The following is a 19821-nucleotide window of genomic DNA, read 5'->3' as shown; positions in this document are numbered from 1 at the left end:
GTTCGGATATTTTTCAGGGATTTGACCTGAAATGTTTATAAAAATATTTCTAACAGTATGAAAACCAAGAAATTTTCTTTAGTTTCCATGGATTATTTATTTTGGTGTGTTCTTAGCGCAGAAGTATTAATAAATTACATGGAGTCGTGAATAAATCTCAGAAATTATTCCTATACCAGTGGGATGATTTAGTGCTTCAAAATGTTCTTGGTGAAATTCCTGGTCAAATTCCTGAAAATCTCAGGAAATATTGAAATTATAGAAAAATAGATTTTCATGAATCCTAGGTCAAAACCATCTTGGCTTTTAAAATGGCGTCGGACATTGATTTTCGTCATCCCCTCGTTGCGCTCGTTCCGAAAATACCCATATTGCATGGGTTTTCAATGATTTTACCAAACCGGAGGCCGCCATCTTGGATTTCAAAATGGCGTCGAACATCGATTTTCGTCATCCCCTCGTCGCGCCCGTTCCGAAAATGCTCACATATTGCATGGGTTTCAGAGTTGCTTGCTGTCACTATCAACGCTTGAAATTTGCTGATTTGTACAGGCCGACTGCGATACAATTCGGATCATTCCATATCACATCAACATCATGCTCTCTACTTCATCACCAGTGCATTGATGGCAATAGACTAAGGATATCACTGATGGCTCAAGTTTAGCCTTAAGTTAAGCAAATAAAATTGCAATTTATCAGTGCGATATTCTTGATAGTGCTGCAGACGGATTAAAACTGTGTGTTGGTCACTGAAAAACATTAATAGCGTGGGAAATTACCACGTGATCACTCAATCTGCAGTGATTGTGATCTAGAGTGCGTTGTCGCATCACGGCTGTTGGTTGTCACATCCAAATGATATTGATAGTTCGCAACTGATATTGATAGTTTTACTCCATCAGCCATCAGCTGATATAACCGATATTGTGCAACTCTGATGAGTTTTCAACAATTTTCCTTAACCGGAGGCTGCCATCTTGGATTTAAAAATGGCGTCGGATATCGATTTTCGTCATATCCTTATCGTGCCCGTTCCGAAAAAGCCCATATTGCATGGGTTTCCAACAATTCTTACACTCCTGAAGCCGTTACCTTGGATTGCTGAATATGGAATTTAGTTAATTTTCTATACCCATCGTCCAACAATTTTTATTCTATAATATTATCAATTGATTAAGATATAACCTCTATCATTGTAATTTGAGAGGTGTTGTACTGATAGTATCATCATGAGATTTTTTTGGGATAGGGATACTATCACTCTATCGTCTATCTCTGATAGAAACCATTCTCTCAGTGATGCTATCAGGATACACAAGAAGTGATACAGTTAAACCTCCATGAGTCGATGTTCCATAACTCGATATCGACTCATGGAACCATACTAAAAATCAAATTTCATGGTTACTATGATGGTCCCCTCAACCAGCTTTCCATAGCATTGCTGTTCCATGACTCGATATTTCCATGAGTCGATGGTCCCTTCAATATCGACTCATGGAGGGTTGACTGTAGTATCATCTGGCTGAACTGATAGTATCAGTTGTCTATCAGATAGATGATAGTATCATCGTTTATCTGATAATTTTAATGCCTGAACCTGGAATCGAACCAAGAACCTTGCGATCGATAGGCTCGTGCGCACTCCCCTCGTCTATTGACGCCTTGATGTGGGGTGATGCAAAAACGATACATAAAATTTCGTATTGCAATAATCGTTCCATCCTTCTTAAGGCAAAATGTATTATTTTCTAATGTCCAGTTGGTGAATTCCGGCGAACAATTTCTTCGAAGAGAAACATTTTTCTTCCGTTTCTTCTTCGAAGAAAATACGCGCCGGAATTCGCCTACAGATCGGCGCGTGTAGAATTGATACGCAATAAGAACAAATCAAGAGAATCGTGTTCGACCATTCCCCCCTTCGCAACGGTCTTTGTATGAAAAAAATAAATTTTGTGTTTGAGCCTACTCCCCCTCCTCCTAGAGCGTTACGTAATTTGTGGACGGCACCTTACTCTGCACAAATTTAGTGGCGTTGTGTATTCAATATGACTCTCAGCTATTCTATTTATAACTGCAATGTAGTTCTCAGTGAAGTTTGTATTTTTCTGCATTGGCCCTTTCAACTAGTAGAACATAATGAGCGACGTTTAAATTCAGGCATTGTCAACAAATACGAAAAGTTACCAATACATAACCTAGTTTTTGTACAGTTTTGGACTGCCGAAGAAAACAATTTAGCTGCCGACAATAGTAATTGTATTGCCGTTAAATGAACAAGTGCCTCGTGACTTTGGTGAGGAAAAATAGATGATTTAGAGAACAAATAGTGTTTTATGCATAATAATTACTAAATAAAGAGTGCTCAAGTGTAGTTCAGGTGTCTCCTGCTAATTGTTGTGCTTCATTGTTCTATATAATTGCATTCTTCGAAGTTCAGCTGCTTAGGCTGCCGACAATACGTAAGTTCCCCTTATATGTTCTTATCTCAAATAAACTAATTTGACAGTCCTTCTATGGGGACATTGGCGTAGGAACAGGAGGGGCCAGGGGGGCCTGGCCCCCTCCAGAATCATCCTCTGTCATATCTAATGCTGAAATATTTCGCTGAATTTCTTCTGTTTATTTTTTTTAAATAGTTTTCCCAAACGAAGAGAGAAATTTGTTGTATAAATTCTTCTGATAAGTTCATCAAAAGTCGTTAAGAAATGTTCCCAAAGTACTTCACAAATTTCGTCAAAAAATCTTCTATATTTAGGATTATTCAACAATTGGAAAGAAAATTGTTTTTGAAACGTCTCTTGCCTTCGAATTTTTAGAGGTAATTTGTCGAAAACACCAGGAAAACTTTTGCTTCCGAAATCAGCATAGCGGTAAAGGAATCTGTAGAGAAACATGCATCAAGTAAATGGGAAGGGGGAACATGTATTATGCTATTCAAAAAGAAGAAATAATTAGAAATAATTTTGCCATTCATTGGCAGAATCCATATTCTGAGATTAAATATTTGTATGATAAGCGGGCGAAATTTAAAAGTCAAGGAAAGATAGATTTCAAGGATAATTTCTAAAGAAGATTCTGATGTACCTTGTTGAGAAATTTGTTTTATTTGTAAATTCATTGGATAGGTTTAAACTATCCTGTAATTTACCTCTAGATAAAAGATTATAAATTATCTTTAATTGTACCATTGCCCATCCATTATTCTACCTGCTTCAACATTTTGTTGTTTCTCCTTCTTTCGCATGACGCTTTGAGGAACTTCGTACAAAAATCTTTCCATACTCCAGAAAGCAACATTAAAAAAAAGGTAAATTATAGGAATTGCAAAATTCTTATACGTATGGTTCATGATTCCTGAAAGTGCATCAGGGATTCCTCAACAAACTTTCAAAGTAATGCAAAAGTGTCCCCTAAGATATAAATTCATTAAAATTTTTCCACAATACATCTTCGGCCATGTTCTTAAAAGATGCCGGCAATATTTTTGCGTTAAACTTATACAATACTACAAAATAACCAATAATAGACCCTTCAAAAAAGTTTGGTGGGAATTTCTAGAGGTAGGAAAAAATGAGTTCTACATAAATATGTTCACCACAGTATCATCAAACTTCGGAGTTCATACAATATATTATCTTAGATTTTAGCAAGAGGAATTCGGGGCATAATGGACACATCAGAGGGATTCCACGGAGGCATGCAAGTCGATTCTGATCGACCATTTCAAAAATATCTGAAACTTTGCACAGTTTTTCAGTTCCATCTAAATCGTCATTTTCCGATATCAAATCTTCAAGTTGAGTCACGACTAACTTTTCAAAAGGGTGTATGTGAAAATGGTTCAAAAATATTCAAAAAGCTGCACAGCAAAAACAGTTCGTTCGATTGTTAGACAACTAAAAAAACAAAGTTAGACAACTAAAGATTCCAAAAAAAATACACACAGTAAAGAAAAATTTTTTTTGCATTAAAAAACATCATTTTTGTCACAAAAACTCAAATATCTCAAAACCCTATCGGAATAGTTAGTCGTGACTCAACTTGAAGATTTGATATCGGAAAATGACGATTTAGATGGAACTGGAAAACTGTGCAAAGTTTCAGCTCAATAGAAAAAAATGAATTAAAAAATTTACCAAATTTTGGTGCTGTTGCTTGGAATCACTCATCAAGCAAATGCTTCTTTTAAGACCATACAATGACATTTTTTTCAAATCAATCCCGGCTAGTTTTCAAGTTTGATATTAGTACGACGTGCTACATTCATTCATGGTAATAAAAATCATATCATATGTCTGAAAAGTGAGACAGAAAATTTGGTCCAAAACAAGGCTGGTAAAAAGGTATCGGGGCAAAATGAACACTTGCATGAAATTTAATGATTCCAAAATATTTAATGTCTGTCAGTCGTTCCGATGTTTAAAAGGGCTCTCCCTCTATCATAAAAGCTAAAAAGAACCTTTCTGGGTTCGTTATTTTGCTCAAAAATTAGATTTTCCCACCGCCTTGCTTATATGCCAATTTGAAACAGAGAAAAAAGTCAAAATTCAAAGGACAATTGAAGTAAGACATTAATTTTTTTACCGTCAAACATTTAAAATGCATTACAGATTTCATGCAGTGTATGAACTTTTGATGAAGTATACATATTCTCAGAGATTGAGGGACTGTCAATTTCGCCCCGGGTGTTCATTATGCCCCTAATCCCCCTGTAAATACTTTCAGTAAAAGTTTCATCCATTTTAACACCAATCATTTTCTATTGTAGAAGACGAAGAAAAATGAACAAGATTTTTTGTAGTAAATCCTTAGTATAGCACCACTTAAACTTTTCTGTGAGATACATTGCCAACAACGACCCGTTTTTTTAGTATTTTTTCCGATTTTTTTAATGACACCTACACGTTAATGCTTCCAGAGGACGATTTGCCCTTTGAAGTAAGCACCACACTAGACAACGGACTAGCAGGCAACGCCCAGTGACACAGTTGAAATACTTTGCTGACGAAAAGTTCTCCGGATTGAAGAGGGAATCGAACCCAGACTTCTTGACACGATGCGGCCAAATGCTAGGTAACACTAACCGTACGGCCACGAAGCCCACCAATTTAAGCTGCAATTATTCTAAATATTACAAACAAAATTCTTTTAAACCTTCTTTTGCATGTGTTTCTTTAGCAATCTGATATGGAGTGATTCGTAAAGGAATTTGTAAAGCAATACCTAAAAAATATTGAGATATTCCTGGAGTAGTTTTTGTACCAAAAATGGAGAGTGGATAAAATTTGAAATTTTATTTATGGAAGAATCCTGAGATTACCATGCGCCAAAAATTTTGAGTTATTTTCTGAACCTGGAGGAATACTTGATAGAAGTTTTGGAGATTTTTTTGAGAAGTTCAGGAATCATTTGCAAAATCTTTGTAAATATGGTGAAAAATTTCTTCAAAAAAATCCCAAATGAATCGTTAATGCGGTTTAAAGAAAAAAAAAGGATCTCTCGAGAATACTTACATAAATCTCTGGTAAATTTTTCGGAAGAATCTTAGGGAAGTAATAATATAATTGTTTTAGAAATCCCTGAACAAATTTCTCGGGAAATTTGTATTTTTGCGGAAGAGTTTTTGAAAGAATGTATTCCGCTAGGAGCTTCATAGGAATGTTAATTTTGTTTGGTTAGGCATTTTCGAAAATATAAAAAAATATATTTTCAAGAAAGTTTTGAATGAAGGGAAAGTGTTGCTCCTTGATTTATGAGGAATCTGAAAAATAATATTAGTTAAAAAAAATACAGATAGATCTGCGAAAAACTTCTCTGAAAAATCATGAATAACATTTTCTCAATTGAGTTTTTTTTTTATTGCTCATGAAATTCTTGTTATTACGAGGAATCTTTGCAGTAACACTTGGAAAAGTCAATCGTTTTTTTTTTTTTTGGGAAGTCTGGATAATTTTTGCTGCGATTTTTTCAAACAATCCTTTAGTAACTTCAAAAGCAAAGTTGAAAAAACTGTTGGCGAACTCTCTGAAGAAATGATTCCTTACTTGGTGATCTTGTAGACAGTTGATGAGACCCCTAGAATTTCTTGAACAATTTTTTTGGAGAAATCCTTAGCAATTCCTGAAAATCTTAAATAAATTATTAATGAACACAGGAGGGCACATTGAACATAAAATTGGAATTTATATGTAATAAGTACATGGAGAACCTTCAAGCAGAAATGATTAAAAGAATTCCTAATGCATCTTCTGGCGGAGTCAAGAATTTTTTAAGCAGTTCGATAGAGATTCATTGAGAAATTGTCTGGTGAGTTCAGAAAATCTGGGAATTATTTTCCGTGGGAATCCCAGGACGAACTCAGTGAAAGTTGGTAAAGTAGTTCTTGGAAAAAGCACTGAAAAGCACGAAAATAATTCATGTAGGAATATCTGTAAAGCACATACACACAGAATACCTGAAAAGTTTATGGAAAAATCACAATGGACATTCCTTGTGAGTTTTTTGCTAGAACCCTTGTAGTATTTTGATTGGATTACAAAAAAAATGAATGTTTTTCGAAGCGAAAATTGAAATTTACAAATATTCCTGATGTGTTGCCAGATGAGACAAAATAACCAATGAATAAAATCAATACAAATCTGTTGAAACTACGAAATTTGTGGAAATCATGAAAATTGCTACCGATATTACTTCTGTAAAACAAGTATTTGCTAGGCCCCCCCCTAGGCCCCCTCCAGAAAAAAATCCTAGCTACGCCAATGTATGGGGATGACGCTCAGCTTCTGTCTTTTGACAGTCAATCCAAAAAAAAACATAGTAGTCGAGCTATAAAAGTATTATTATAAAAAAACGTATTATAAAAAACTCAGTCAGCGGAGCAGTTTTTCCAAAGATGCTGATAAATCTAAACACAAGATTAGTTATTAATAATGTCTGCTACGTTTGCTTGCATAAAATTTCACTCAAAATGCCGTTTATGTTTCGGTGTGATGCAAACGCAAAAGTTTTTTGCTGAGATGGCCATATGAGAGCTTGAACGTCTTGCGCAAGATTCATGTAAACACTTAGTGGAATAAGAAAAAAACTCAGCAATCGCAGAAAAAGAAGACCGTCTCCGAGAGTCTCGTCTCAGGTATTTACCACTTCAAGTACTAAATACTAATCCTTTTCACAGCATTCTAGATTTTAGGCAACTGCAAGAGACATAGGAATTTTTATTTCGTCTTTGCTAATAAGATTGATTGATTCGATTACTTGTCGAACGTTACAATCCATATATAAGACAGTTTGATCCCTACCAGAAAGTGAGCTTGATAATGGTGGCCATTAACGCTCGATAGTAAAAATTCATCAATTTACGAGAGTTGAATCTGTCTGCAAAGGTCGACCCTTAAATTTTACTACTGGAAATGATGGCTCAATTTGTCTCCAGTGAATGTTTCTGCGAATGTTTTTAATTACGACCGAACTCACCACCACTGAGACCAGGTGACTTGTCTTCCATTGGTGGAATTTGTTGGGAAATGAAAACTGGAAATACCGACGAACGGTGACGACCATTATTGTCGTAGAACCAAAGGAAAGGATTTCCAGCGGGGTGCCTCGTTCAGTGCCATCGTCTCTCGAGAAAGAGCGAATGGATACTTGTGAATTAATGGCCAAGCAATAAAGCCCGGTAGTTTGTCAAAGAAAATACCGTCATGGTCGAGTTGGTTTATTCATTTGTAGCTCCGGTGCATTTGGTTCGAGATGAGCAAGAAATTTATTACCACGGGAGAGTCCCTTTCGAATGTTGCAAACGTAGTGGCTTTCACAGATTGAATTCCATTTAGGTCAGGCAGATTGTTATAATCAAATACGTACTCTGTTTCTCCAAACATAGTAACAATCTCCAAAAGAAAATAACGTAGTAGGCCGAAGTAGGCGAAGGGTTGAACTTTCAACTGCCTGTCCCGGTTTTTTTTCACGTTCTGCGTAATGGATTTTTACGCTACTTTGCTGGTGGTTGATAACATTACAGTTTTCAGTATGCAATCTACGAAAAACTCTGTCAAAACGCAACGCAACTGTTAAGTTGACATTCGTTAAAATTATAAATCAAAACGAAACGAAAAAAAAAATGATCATTTTGCAATAAACAATAAAAGTTCTAAAACTTTGAACAATGGAGAACTTCGACACAGGCATTCTTTTTAAGATATGACATTACCTTACCAGAACATTCGCTATTGATTCAAAAACGTTAAATCCTCCTAGATTTCCCAATATAAAACCCCTTGCCTTTGTTGAACAAACCTCTACACTAATACGATTCCGGTAGTCGCATTGATTAGTCCCTTTGAGCCGTAAACTAACTCGCCCGTAATCTTTGGCACCGCAATCTCGTTCTGTTGGTTGGTCCTCTTACAAATTATCCCGAAAGCTAACCCGATCCCTAGACTTGGTCGATCCTCGCGCCGAGTGCGCACTGTGCGTCCTATTGAACCGCTGCTGCTGCTGATGGTGTTGGTGCCTCTCCAGCTCCAGCGACCTCCGTGGTCCACTGTAGAGAAGGGGCGGCGCACCGTTCTTCCCGACAACCGGTTGCGACGGTGGCAACGAAGTCTCGTAGCCGCTGTCCCGCTTGGCCGAGGCGTAACTAGAGTTGCTCCGACGATTCGCCGCGTTACGGACCATGTGCGGCGAAACGGGACGCGGTTTCTGCGAGATTGGTCCAACTCCGGTAGGCGCAGGGACCGTCGGCGGCTCCTCTTCGAAGTAATCGTCGAAGTTGGTGGAGAACTTGAACTTGGAGTTCTGCCGCGATAGGTAGTACTCGTAGTTCTCCCGCTGGATCATCTCCTGGATGTCCATGCTGCGTTCGCGTTCGAGTCGGTCGATTATCTCCATGTCCCGCGAGAGAGTACTGAGGGAACCTTTCCGGGAGGAGTACTCGCTCTCGGTGACGGAGATGATCGATGGAGTTCCCTTGAGGATGCCGGAGTCCGGCTTGGACAGAGAGCCGTAGCGACCAGATCGCCTTTGGTAGATATCCGAATCGGAGTCGTTGGATTCGTTGCCGCCTTGGTAGTACGGAGACGCCGATTTGTAGAGGACGTTTTGTCGTGGGACGGCGTGAAGCGGTTCGTACAGCTCCAGGGCGACGACTTCCCGCTCGTTGATGTTGCAGTCCGTGCTGGAGGTTATGTTGGAGAAGTGGCCCGCTATCGATGAACAGTAGTCGTCTTCTTCCTCCGGGGGTTTTTCGACGGTTTTGGGTTTGGGATTCGGAGGAAGGGTTCGCTCTGAAGTTCGACCGCCACTTCCGGAGCTGGTGGACTTCAGCGAGGAGCGTTGAACTGTAGATCCCGATGAGTTGCGGGGCAGCGCGGAAGGAGTTTTGTCGAAGTTGCTGTGCTCGATCCGCAGCGGCGGCGGAAGTTGCCTGCGGGGTCGTGTGGTAGATGTGCTTTTGGCAACTCCGGTAGCGGAGAGGGCACTCTCAGCGATGGTGCTCTCCAGTGTGGATTGCTGGGTCTTGGTGCTTACCCCGGCGGGTGACTTGCAACGGTCAATCGAGGGTAGGGACTTGTTGCGTGGATGCGAGGGAGCGTGGACAGATGGGGGGGCTTCCAGGGTGGGTGGAGCCGACTCCGTTGGATGGCTTACCGTGGACATCTGCGTGGAGAGGGGGGTTTTCACGCCGGGTGGGGAACTGTTGTCGTCCAGGGATTGTTCGGACTTGGTTCCGGTGTTGCGGCGGGAGGATAACCGGAGGCAGCCCCGAAGGCGCTCCTTAGCAGGCCTGCGAAGAGAAAGAAAAGGTAGACTCTTAATTGAAGGTTTTAAGGCAGTCAAATCTAAAAGCTAGCAAAATTTCTTAAGAAATCTCACGATAAGATCTTGTTGGAATTCAATGCAAAAAAGATGTTCTCCCCCCGAGATTTCCGTAATAATTTACAGAATATTGGTACAGTTGTTTCAAAACGGAAAACATGAAGGTATCTGTGGATTAATACTTGAGAATTTAAACTTTAAGGATTAGTAGAGAAGTCTATGAAAGAATTTGTGGAACACTCATTGGAAGAAGCATGAATGAAAAGCTAAAAAAAAGTTCAACAAGAGCGTCAAAAAAATTGAGAAAATCCCTGTAGGTTCCTTGGAGGATTTTTTGAAACATTTCCTGAAAATATACACCACTTCTCTGACTAAAACCTCTTTTCAATAAAAATTCAATACCAATAAGAATCTTTACATCAATTCAATTTCGTTGAACATCATCAACGACTATTCGTTTCTTCATTACTGTCATTTGATAATTTGACAACTCAACTTTAATATGCTGTACTTCTGCTATTGCTCTGGTTTGTCTCCATTCATTTTCAATCTCAATCTCAATCACAATCTCAATCTCAATCTCAATCTCAATCTCAATCTCAATCTCAATCTCAATTTAAATTTCAATTTCAATTTCAATTTGAATTTGAATTTGAATTTGATTTTGAATTTGAATTTCAGAATCAGAATCAGAATCAGAATCAGAATCAGAATCAGAATCAGAATCAGAATCAGAATCAGAATCAGAATCAGAATCAGAATCAGAATCAGAATCAGAATCAGAATCAGAATCAGAATCAGAATCAGAATCAGAATCAGAATCAGAATCAGAATCAGAATCAGAATCAGAATCAGAATCAGAATCAGAATCAGAATCAGAATCATTCCTCTGCCCTTTATTCAGTTTTAAGTGATCTTCATTCTGCTTTTTACTTTTTTTTTCTGCTCTTTATTCTTCTCATTACATATTTTTTCTGTTCTTCTATCTCTGATTCCTGATGCCCTTAAGTTCTATTACAGTCAGTATTTAAATAACCCACTTTCTATAGGTCTTTCATCAGACCTCGAACTCGTTAATCAAATGTCAATCCCCAAGCGATCACCGCATCCCATTCTGCAACCCAGAGATGTCCTAGACTAGATCTACTACTAAGTGCTAATCAGCTTTTCCGGAACGGGGTGACAATCCAGATTCCAGCTTTCCTTCATTTCTCGTCGACAACGACAGATAGTGTTTTGCTTTCACAATTGATTGCTTTCCATCGCATCGGTTTGGTTGAATTTAATACTACATCGCTTCTTCCGTCGCACAAACACACATCGCTTCCAGGATTTATGCACGGCCAATTGAGCACGGATTGTGAACCACATATGCGGTCGTTCCTTTGGTGGATATTTCATCACAGACAAATGGATTTAACATTGTTGGTCTTTAACAAGAAAAAAATTGTTGTAATACTAGAACAGCATTGCTTATGGCAATTCGAATGAATGTCATTTGAAATTTGATTAGTTCTTGACATTTTTTTTAACAAAACGTAAATTTCAATTTGGACTTGTAAGACAACGTGATGCATGAACGCTACGACGATGAATTATGTACGTTCATTTTTGACGTTCGTCGTCAAAGTTCTTAGACCGAATGAACACAGTTCACCAATGGATGAGACAATGGACCAATGCACGAGTTCACTAATTTGAAGTTTGAGCGGTGCCGAATTCACTCGTTGCCATGGTCACGTAAATAACACGGCACCGCTAAAACGTCAAATAGTTAACTTGTGCATTGGTCCATGGACTTTTCCATCGGTAAATCGAATTCACTAGGTCCACGAATTTTAGCACTTGAGCGGGGCCAGAACACGTGGGGAGTATTTAGAAGCATGAGCCGGTCAAATGTGAAAACTTTTGGACCGAATGAAGCCAGTTCACCGGTGGATAAGACAATAATTCAATTATTGAACACCAAGAAGGCGAATTTATTCTCAGTAAACATGGGACTTCACAAAACATTAACATGATGAACAGCGATGCCATGTTTACTGAAAATTAACTCGCCTACTTTGATTTAAGTAAGCATGAAGTTGCTCAAAAGCCATTGGTTCACAAACATGAATGTTGCTTTCATTTTCAATCAACACTCATTGTCTATTTGTCCATGAGTTCCATCCCGTTTCGAATTCGCGTTTGTTATGGACTTGTGCGATTCCTGATGTGAGCTGTGATCCTACGTCATCCGTTGCCATCGGCCTGACAACGACACCAACCGCGGAGGAAACGAAACCGAGCAGGAGGAGTCGGTAACCAGGGATGCCAGGTGATTTTTTCCAGTGTCTTCCAATTGCATGAAAAATGTCTTCCAATGTTTCCACTTAAAACTTTTCAATTAGGTCCTAAAATTTTTAATGAAATCTTGTTTTTATTTGATAACACGAAAGAGCATGTTACTGCAACTACTTGAGCAATTTTTCCCGCTCAAATAACGGCTATATAATGTTTAAACTTTTATTTAAAAATTTGGTCCATAAATGAACCTTGACATTTTTGATCATGTTTGACGTTCGCTTAGTCGACAAAAACACCACAGAGGTTTTAGTTTTAACACTGGGGTTGTTCTTATCTGACATTTCGGAATGAACACGGAAAACAAAATATACCCAACATTTGAGTTTAAGCCAAACGGTGTGACAAAATCTATAAAAATGTTTTTTGGACTTAAACCAACGGAAAACATTAGAAAATTGAGTAAACATGTTTTATTGGCCTAAACTTAAGCGTTTGACATCAACATTGGGACAGGGCTTTAGGATCCTATTATCATGGTATCTTTATAAAGTCTAAATTTTCGGGTTAAGGCCCAAGTCAAAATGGAACAAATGTCAGAACTGAAAAAATAAGTTTTATGCTTCAAAATCCCCAATTCAGAAACAATAAATACACACATTTAATTTACTTTCAAACTAAAACTGCTGTGTATTTTTCTATTTTTTTTCTTTTAACGCAGAAAACTACTTTTTCAGTTATAACTTTTTTAACCAGAAACTCGTCTGAGAATACCTTCACAGATTGCTACATGAATCCCTAAAAATATATCTACATTAATTTATTCACGGAATTCTCCAGTAACACCATGAAATGTATCTAAAAGAATATCGAAGGATTCTTCCAAGATAATATTAATGTATTCCTTTAAGGATAAATAGAATAAACAATTCAATTAATAAATTTTCTAGCAGAATACTTCTTTAAGAGTTCCTTCAGAAATGTTATATGATATTCCAATAAGCCAACCATCGAGAAACTTTTTGTTCTTCGTCTAAGAATTTCTTCAAATGTCTAATTGGGGATTTCTGCAACAATTTATCCCGGAATTTCACAAAAATTTCTCCAGGAATTCTTCCAGACATTTTTATACAGATTTTCTAAATACCACTTTTCCTCCAGTAATCTCCAGAAATTCTAGCAAAAATATAATATTTTTTTATGGTTTTATTCAGACTCTTTAGCAAATTTCTCAATCTCATGTAGGGGGAGATCCCCCAGTGCCGGACAGCACCAAAAACCGGACAAAGTCGAAACATTGAGAAATCATAGTCCAATCAAGATGGTGTATTAGTAGAAAATAAAGCTATTGTGTAGATTAATGTTTGCGTAGAATAACACATCCTTTTAAAAAAGTAGAAAAGTTTGAAAATCATTAAAAAATTGACGTATCTTCTTAATTTTGAGCCTATTTAGTAATTATTTTGAATATGAAAAAATACTTTGGATCCCGCAAGCATGATCGAACATAATCATAATTTGATAGTATGCATGTATTTTGTATCATAATTGAAGTAAATTTGGACAAATTACAATTTTGGTTAAGCACCTTCTGTCCCTCAGTTTCGGACAGCTTGATTTGTTACATGATATCTTTGTAATTATTGTATCAGTGTCTCAAAATACTTTCATTTTTCATGGGTTCCGTCGATCATGGTATCAAACATGCAATAAAATGAAGAAGAATGAACATTCAGAACAACATCGTAAAGTGTGCTATTTTGCATCATATATGAAAAAGGTTTTTGATGGGCATCTTGCAAATTAAGAAAAACTCAAATTATTCTTGTAAATGTTGCAAATGCATTGAATTAGTAATTATAAACTATTCCTATAGTGTACACGTTCAATGATGTTAAAATTTACAGAATTCGAGGCATTTCTAGATCGTGTCCGGTATTGGGTGCCACCTTTCAAGATCGATCAATTTGGTACTAAAATACATCATCAAAACGCAATGTCATAATTCATATTTATATTTTCAAATTTATTTTTATACACTATAAAAATGATAATATTTATCATAAATGTGTAACACGAGCCCATAAAATCAATAGTTTTCGAACTCCTTTTAGCATTTTTTTAGAAACTATCAGCACTATTTACTTCAGGGATTCCTCCCTGAATTTCCTGCTATAGATTTCACCAAGAATTTATTCGCTAGAGATTTCTCTGGTTTCAGGAACCTGAAAAGCATTGAGGGATTTGTCCACAGATAATATATGAAAAATCCTTGGAAATTCTTTTAATTTTATTTTACACTTCAAGCGTCGCGCTGTTCTATTTCGTACAACACTGTTGGAAAACCCTCGCTTTTTTCCGGAAAACTGACAATAAATTTCCAGTGGAGCTCCAGATAAACTTTGGAAGAATTGCTGGAAAAACTATGGAGGAATTACTGGAGAAACTATGAAGAAATTCCCAGATTAATTCTGGAGGAATTCCCTGAGTAACTATGGAGGATTTCCGGAGGAACTTTGCAGTAAGTCCCGGAGGAAGACTGAAGGAATATTTAGAAAAACTTCAGAGGAGTTCCTGGAGGAACCCAAGAAGAGTTTCTGGAGAAACTACGAAGAAATTACTGAAGGTATTTTTGAAAGTAAGGAATCCGTAGGGATTTCAGATGGAACTCTGAAGGAATACTAGGATAAATTCGTAAGAAATTCCTGGACGAATTTTGGAGAAACTCTGGAAGATTTCCCGAGGAATTACTGGTGGATTCCTTGAGAAACTCCGATTAAATTCATGAAGGAACTATGGTGGAGCTCCAAAGGAATTTTCGAAGGAGCTCCCAGTGGAGCTCGAATGGAATTTCCGATCTTGACGGCTCCAGAATTTCCTCGGGAGATTTTTTCCAAGAATTCCCCCGGAGGTTACCCCAAGAACTCCTCCGGGATTTTCTCCATGAATTTCTCATGTGATTTCCAATAGCAATTCCTCCGTGGATTTCGTCCACGTTTTGCACCAGGAATTCTTCAGAGGATTTCGGATAGCAATTTCTGCGGGGATTTGGTCCAGGATTTTCTCTGGGGATTCCGTCCAAAAAAATCATTAAGGAATTCCTCTGAGGATTTTCTCCAGAAATTTTTTCGGGGATTTTCCCAGAGATTTTTTCAGGAGACTTCCTCCAGGAAATTTCTCCGAGGATTTAAACCAGGAATTTATCCGATTATTTTTTCCAGGAGATACTCTGAGGTTTGCTTCGGGGATTTCAAGGATTTCTCCGGCAATATCCCAAGGAACTCCTCCGGAAATTTTCTCCAAGATTCTCTCAGAGGATTTTTTAAAGCTATTACTCTAGGGATTATGTCCAGAAATTTTTTCGGGGATTTCGCTTAAGAATTTCTCTGGGGATTTCCTCAAGAAGCACTTCCGAAGATTTTCTCCCGAAATTCTTTCTGGGATTTTCCCCAGGAATTCTACTGGGAATTTCGTCTAGAAATTTTTCTAGGGATTTCGCCAAGGAATTCCTCTGATAATTTCCTTCAGAAACTTCTCTTGCATTTTGCTCCAGGTATTCCTCCGGAAAATTTCTCCAGAATTTTCTACGGTGATTTTTTTTAAATTCTTCCGGTGATTGCCCTCAAGAACTCCTCCGGAATTTTCTCCAGGAATTTTCAAGAAGATTTAGGACAGCAAATCTTTCGAGGATTTTGTCCAGGAATTCCTCTGCGGATTTCATCCAGAAATTCTTTCGGGGTTTTACTCTAGAAGTACCTCTAAAGATTTCATTAGATTAAGAATTCTTCCAGGAGTTCCTTCGGAGATTTCCTCCAGGATTTCGTCCAGAAATTCACTGAGAAATTCCTTCGGGGATTTTCAGAGAATTTCTCCCGAGATTTCTTCTTCTCCAGAATTTTTTCTGGGATTTTGTCCGGCAATTCCTCCTGGAATATCATCTGACGATTTGCTTTAGAAAATCCTGAAAGAATTCCTCCTGGGATTTTCTCCAGAAATTCTTCAGGGGATCTCAAATAGCAATTTCTCTGGAGATTTACTCCAGAAATAAATCCCCGGACGACCTCAAGGAGGGTATTCGAAGCAATTCCCACTGTTGCGAAAGAACACCGGAGGAACCCTCCAGGAATTACGGAGGAACTGTCGAAAAATTGCTGGAGGAACTCCAGGGGAATTTTTGGAAAAAAAATCTAGAAGAATTGCCTGTAGAAATCTGGAGGACGTTTCGTGGAATTGCTGGGCAAAATCCAGAAGAATTGCCAGAGAAAATCTGAAATAATTTCTTGAATGACTTAAAAAAAAAACTTGGAGGAGCTCTGGAGAAATTCCCGGAGAATTTTTTTTAGAAATTTCCTGAGGAACTCTGGACAAACTCCCGGAGGGAATGTAGCGATTTTTTCGAAGCAACTTCAGAACTCCTAGAGGAGCTCTGGAGCATTTCCGAGGAATCATAGTGGAGCCCCATGAGTCGATGTTCAATTATTCGATATTGACACATGAAACCATACAAAAACCCATCATTTCGTGGTTACTATGATGGTCCCCTCATAAAGCATTTCTGCTCCATGGCTCAGAAGTTCCATGAGTCACTGGTCTTTTCAGATATCGATTTGATATTATATATTGGCTTTTCGATATCGACTCAGGGAGGTTGGGCTGTACTTGAGGAGCTCTGGAGACTTCCTGGAGATATAAAAAAACTCAAGGACGAACTATGGAGGAGCTCCAAAAGAATCCCAAGAGTAATTCTAGGGAAAAATCTCCAGAGAAATGACTGGTGGAAATCCCCGAAGGTGTTCCTTTAGCAAATCCCAGGAAAAAATCTGATGGAAATCTCCAGAGAATTTTCAGAAGGAATAACTGAAGTAAATCCCCGGACGAATTGCTACTGAAAATCCCCTGGGGAATTCCTGGAGCATATCCCTGGAATAAATGTTGGAGGATATCCCCGGAGTAATCTTTGAAATCCTCGGAGGAATTCCTGGAGCAAATCTTTAAAGATCTTCCTGTAGGAAATCTTTTGAAATATTCTCTGAAAAAATCGCCGAAAAAATTTGTGGAGAAAATCCCCGGAATGAATTACTGGATGAAATACCCAGAGGAAACCCTGGATGAAATCTCCAGAGAAATTCCTGGAAAAAACCTCAGGAGAAATTCCTGGTGCAAATCCTCAGATATATTCCTGGAAGAAATCTTCAAATAAATTCTCTGAAAAAGTCTCCGAAGGAAATTCTGTAGAACATCCACGCAGGAAAATCTTAATGAATTTCTAGACGAAATTCCCAGAGAAAATCCTGGACAAAATCCACTGAGGAAATCCCCGGAGCAATTATTGGAAACGTCATTTAAGGAATTTCTGGAAAAAAATACCAAAAATTGTTGGAACATGTTTCTGGACAAATACCCAAGGGAATTCCTAGACTAAAACTCCGGAAAATATTTTGGTGAAAATCCCCAAAGAAATTTCTGGAGAAAATTCTAAAAGCGATTGCTGGAGGAAATCCTTGGTGGAATTTCTGGACGATATCCAAGGAGAAAAGTTTTTGAAGGAAATACCTACCCGAAGAGATCCAGGAATCCCCAGAGAAATTCCTGCAGCAAACTCCCGGATGAATGCCTGAAAGACGTCCCCAGAGGAGTTTTTGATGGAAATTCTGTAGAACAAATCGAAGGAACTTCAGTAGAATTCCTGGAAAAGCTCCTGGAGATATCTGTAGGCGGACTTTGTTGTGTAGTATTTAAATATATTACCATAGAAATTCGTGGTGGAATCCTTGGACGAATTCCTTAAGAATTTCCCGGAGAAATACCATGATGATTCCTTGAGGTGTCCTGTATGAGTTCCTGAAGGATTCTAGGTAGGAATAGCCGGAGGAATCACTGGAAGAGGAATACATGTTGTTTAAATAACAGCTGCAATGGAATATTGTTCCTGTTTTTACTTACCTCAAATGAGTAGGAATTAGAGACGGTGGCAGTATCAGCGAGAAAAATCCGAACTAATAATCAAACATGTATCTAACCAGTTTTGGAACAGTTCAAATCTTGGTCCAAATCCGACCAAAAATGAACCAGGCAATTAGCCTGTTCCAAAAATAGACCAGAAAAATGGTATAAAATAAAACTGGAACAATATTTGCAACACCAGTGCAAGCTCCAATTTATAACATAGTTCAAAAATTTGGACCACCGGTGAAGTTGCCGTAGGATTACCCATTGTTGAAGGAATTCTGGAGGAGTTTCCGGAAAACTAGTGAAAAAAACTTGACAGATATCCCAAAGTCCCTGGGCTAATTTCAGAAGCAAAAATTAGGAAAAAAAAATATGAATCTGTTTACTTTTTTATGTATTCGCAAAAAAACAGATTTCAAAAAGTCTTGTAGGAATCCCTGAATAACTTTGACGATTCTATGGAAAAATACTCAAATACATTACTAGAATGTCTTGATAAATCTCTGAAACAGTTCTTAGAAGAAACTCTGGCAGGATTCTTGTCAGAATTCTCAGATCAATATCTGAAGGAATCCTTGGAGAATTTTCAACGGAATTCTTTAGTTTGATTTAGACGTGCAAAAATTTTTTAGAAGAGTTTCTGTAATTTCCAATTCATATGTTCTTTTTCCAAATCTAGGAATTTTAAAAATACCAATAATTTAAAATTGTCTTTCAAATGTCTTCACAAACTTTGAAAAGTCTTCCAAAAATCTTCCGTCTTCCAAATGTCTTCCACATTAGGGTAACGGTCGTATTTTGGACCCCCTAAGGAAGTGATTTTACATTTTTGTCCCAATTAATTAATTGCACAGCGTAACCATGTCAAAGAACATACCAAAATGTAGAGAAAAACTTCATTCACGAGATAAAAATGCCCATACGGTCATGTAGGATCCAAAAGACGTCGAAGATAATTGAATTGTGGTGCACTGTTTTTCATTATTATGGACACACCAATACATTTTGGACCCTCATAGTATATATTTTGGACCCCCGGCATTTTTTTATCGTTTGGTTTGGTCCACGGCACTGGTTGTATAAAATTTTTGCCCAATCAATCGATTGACAATGGAAAAGCAAAGAAATTCTACGCTTTTAGTTCAGAAATTAGAAAAAAGTTTTTGTTTACATTTGAAAAATTTCTGACGTCTTCAATTTCTGTGTGTGACGTGTTGTAACGCATGGATGAACCGATTAAATTAAATTAATTTCCGACAGAGGCGCGGCCACGTTCGAAACCATGGGTAGGACAAAGTTTGGCAAATATTTTGTGCACGGTGAAGCAAAGAACAATTTTAACCCTGGACTTGAAATTAAAAGTTACTATGTTAGGGGCTCTCTAGGAATTTCATCAGAAATTTATTCAAGAATTTGCCCAAATGCTCAGATATTACTTCAGAAATTTCTAAAGGAGTTCATATAGGGTCGATGTACCAATAGCCGCATAGCTAAGAACAAATATTCGTATAAAATCGAAAAATAAAGCCTGCCGAATTATTTTTAGATCATCTGAAAGCTTTTTATCTTGGCTTTGTGGAAAAATTATGAAACTTAAGAAAACTCATGTTTTTGTATTTATTGTGCCACTATAGGAACACATGTGCCTATAGTAGCACTATTCCTAATTTCTGTTCCTATAGCAGCACTAACCTCACGGAATAGGCAAAACACAAATCAAAACCGTATTTTTACAAAAAAATTATATTTTTCCTTTGAAGTGTGGAT

General features: G+C 37.7%; 1 protein-coding gene across 1 annotated transcript in view; it reads right to left on the bottom strand.

Moving 5' to 3' along the window:
• Window positions 1-8179: 8179 nt before the first annotated feature.
• LOC5575945 (G-protein coupled receptor moody) overlaps window positions 8180-19821 on the bottom strand; it is a 565627-nt gene continuing 553985 nt past the window's right edge. The window contains exon 8 of the mRNA XM_021839119.1: window positions 8180-9790. Within this exon, the coding sequence (XP_021694811.1) occupies window positions 8410-9790 (1381 nt within the window). The 3' untranslated portion in view covers window positions 8180-8409. The remainder of the gene's footprint in view (window positions 9791-19821) is intronic.

The sequence above is a fragment of the Aedes aegypti genome, chromosome 1 (assembly GCF_002204515.2).
Source record: "Aedes aegypti strain LVP_AGWG chromosome 1, AaegL5.0 Primary Assembly, whole genome shotgun sequence".
Lineage (NCBI taxonomy): Eukaryota > Metazoa > Arthropoda > Insecta > Diptera > Culicidae > Aedes > Aedes aegypti.
Note: the sequence above shows the minus strand (reverse complement) of the source record. Positions and strands in the feature narration are given on the sequence as shown.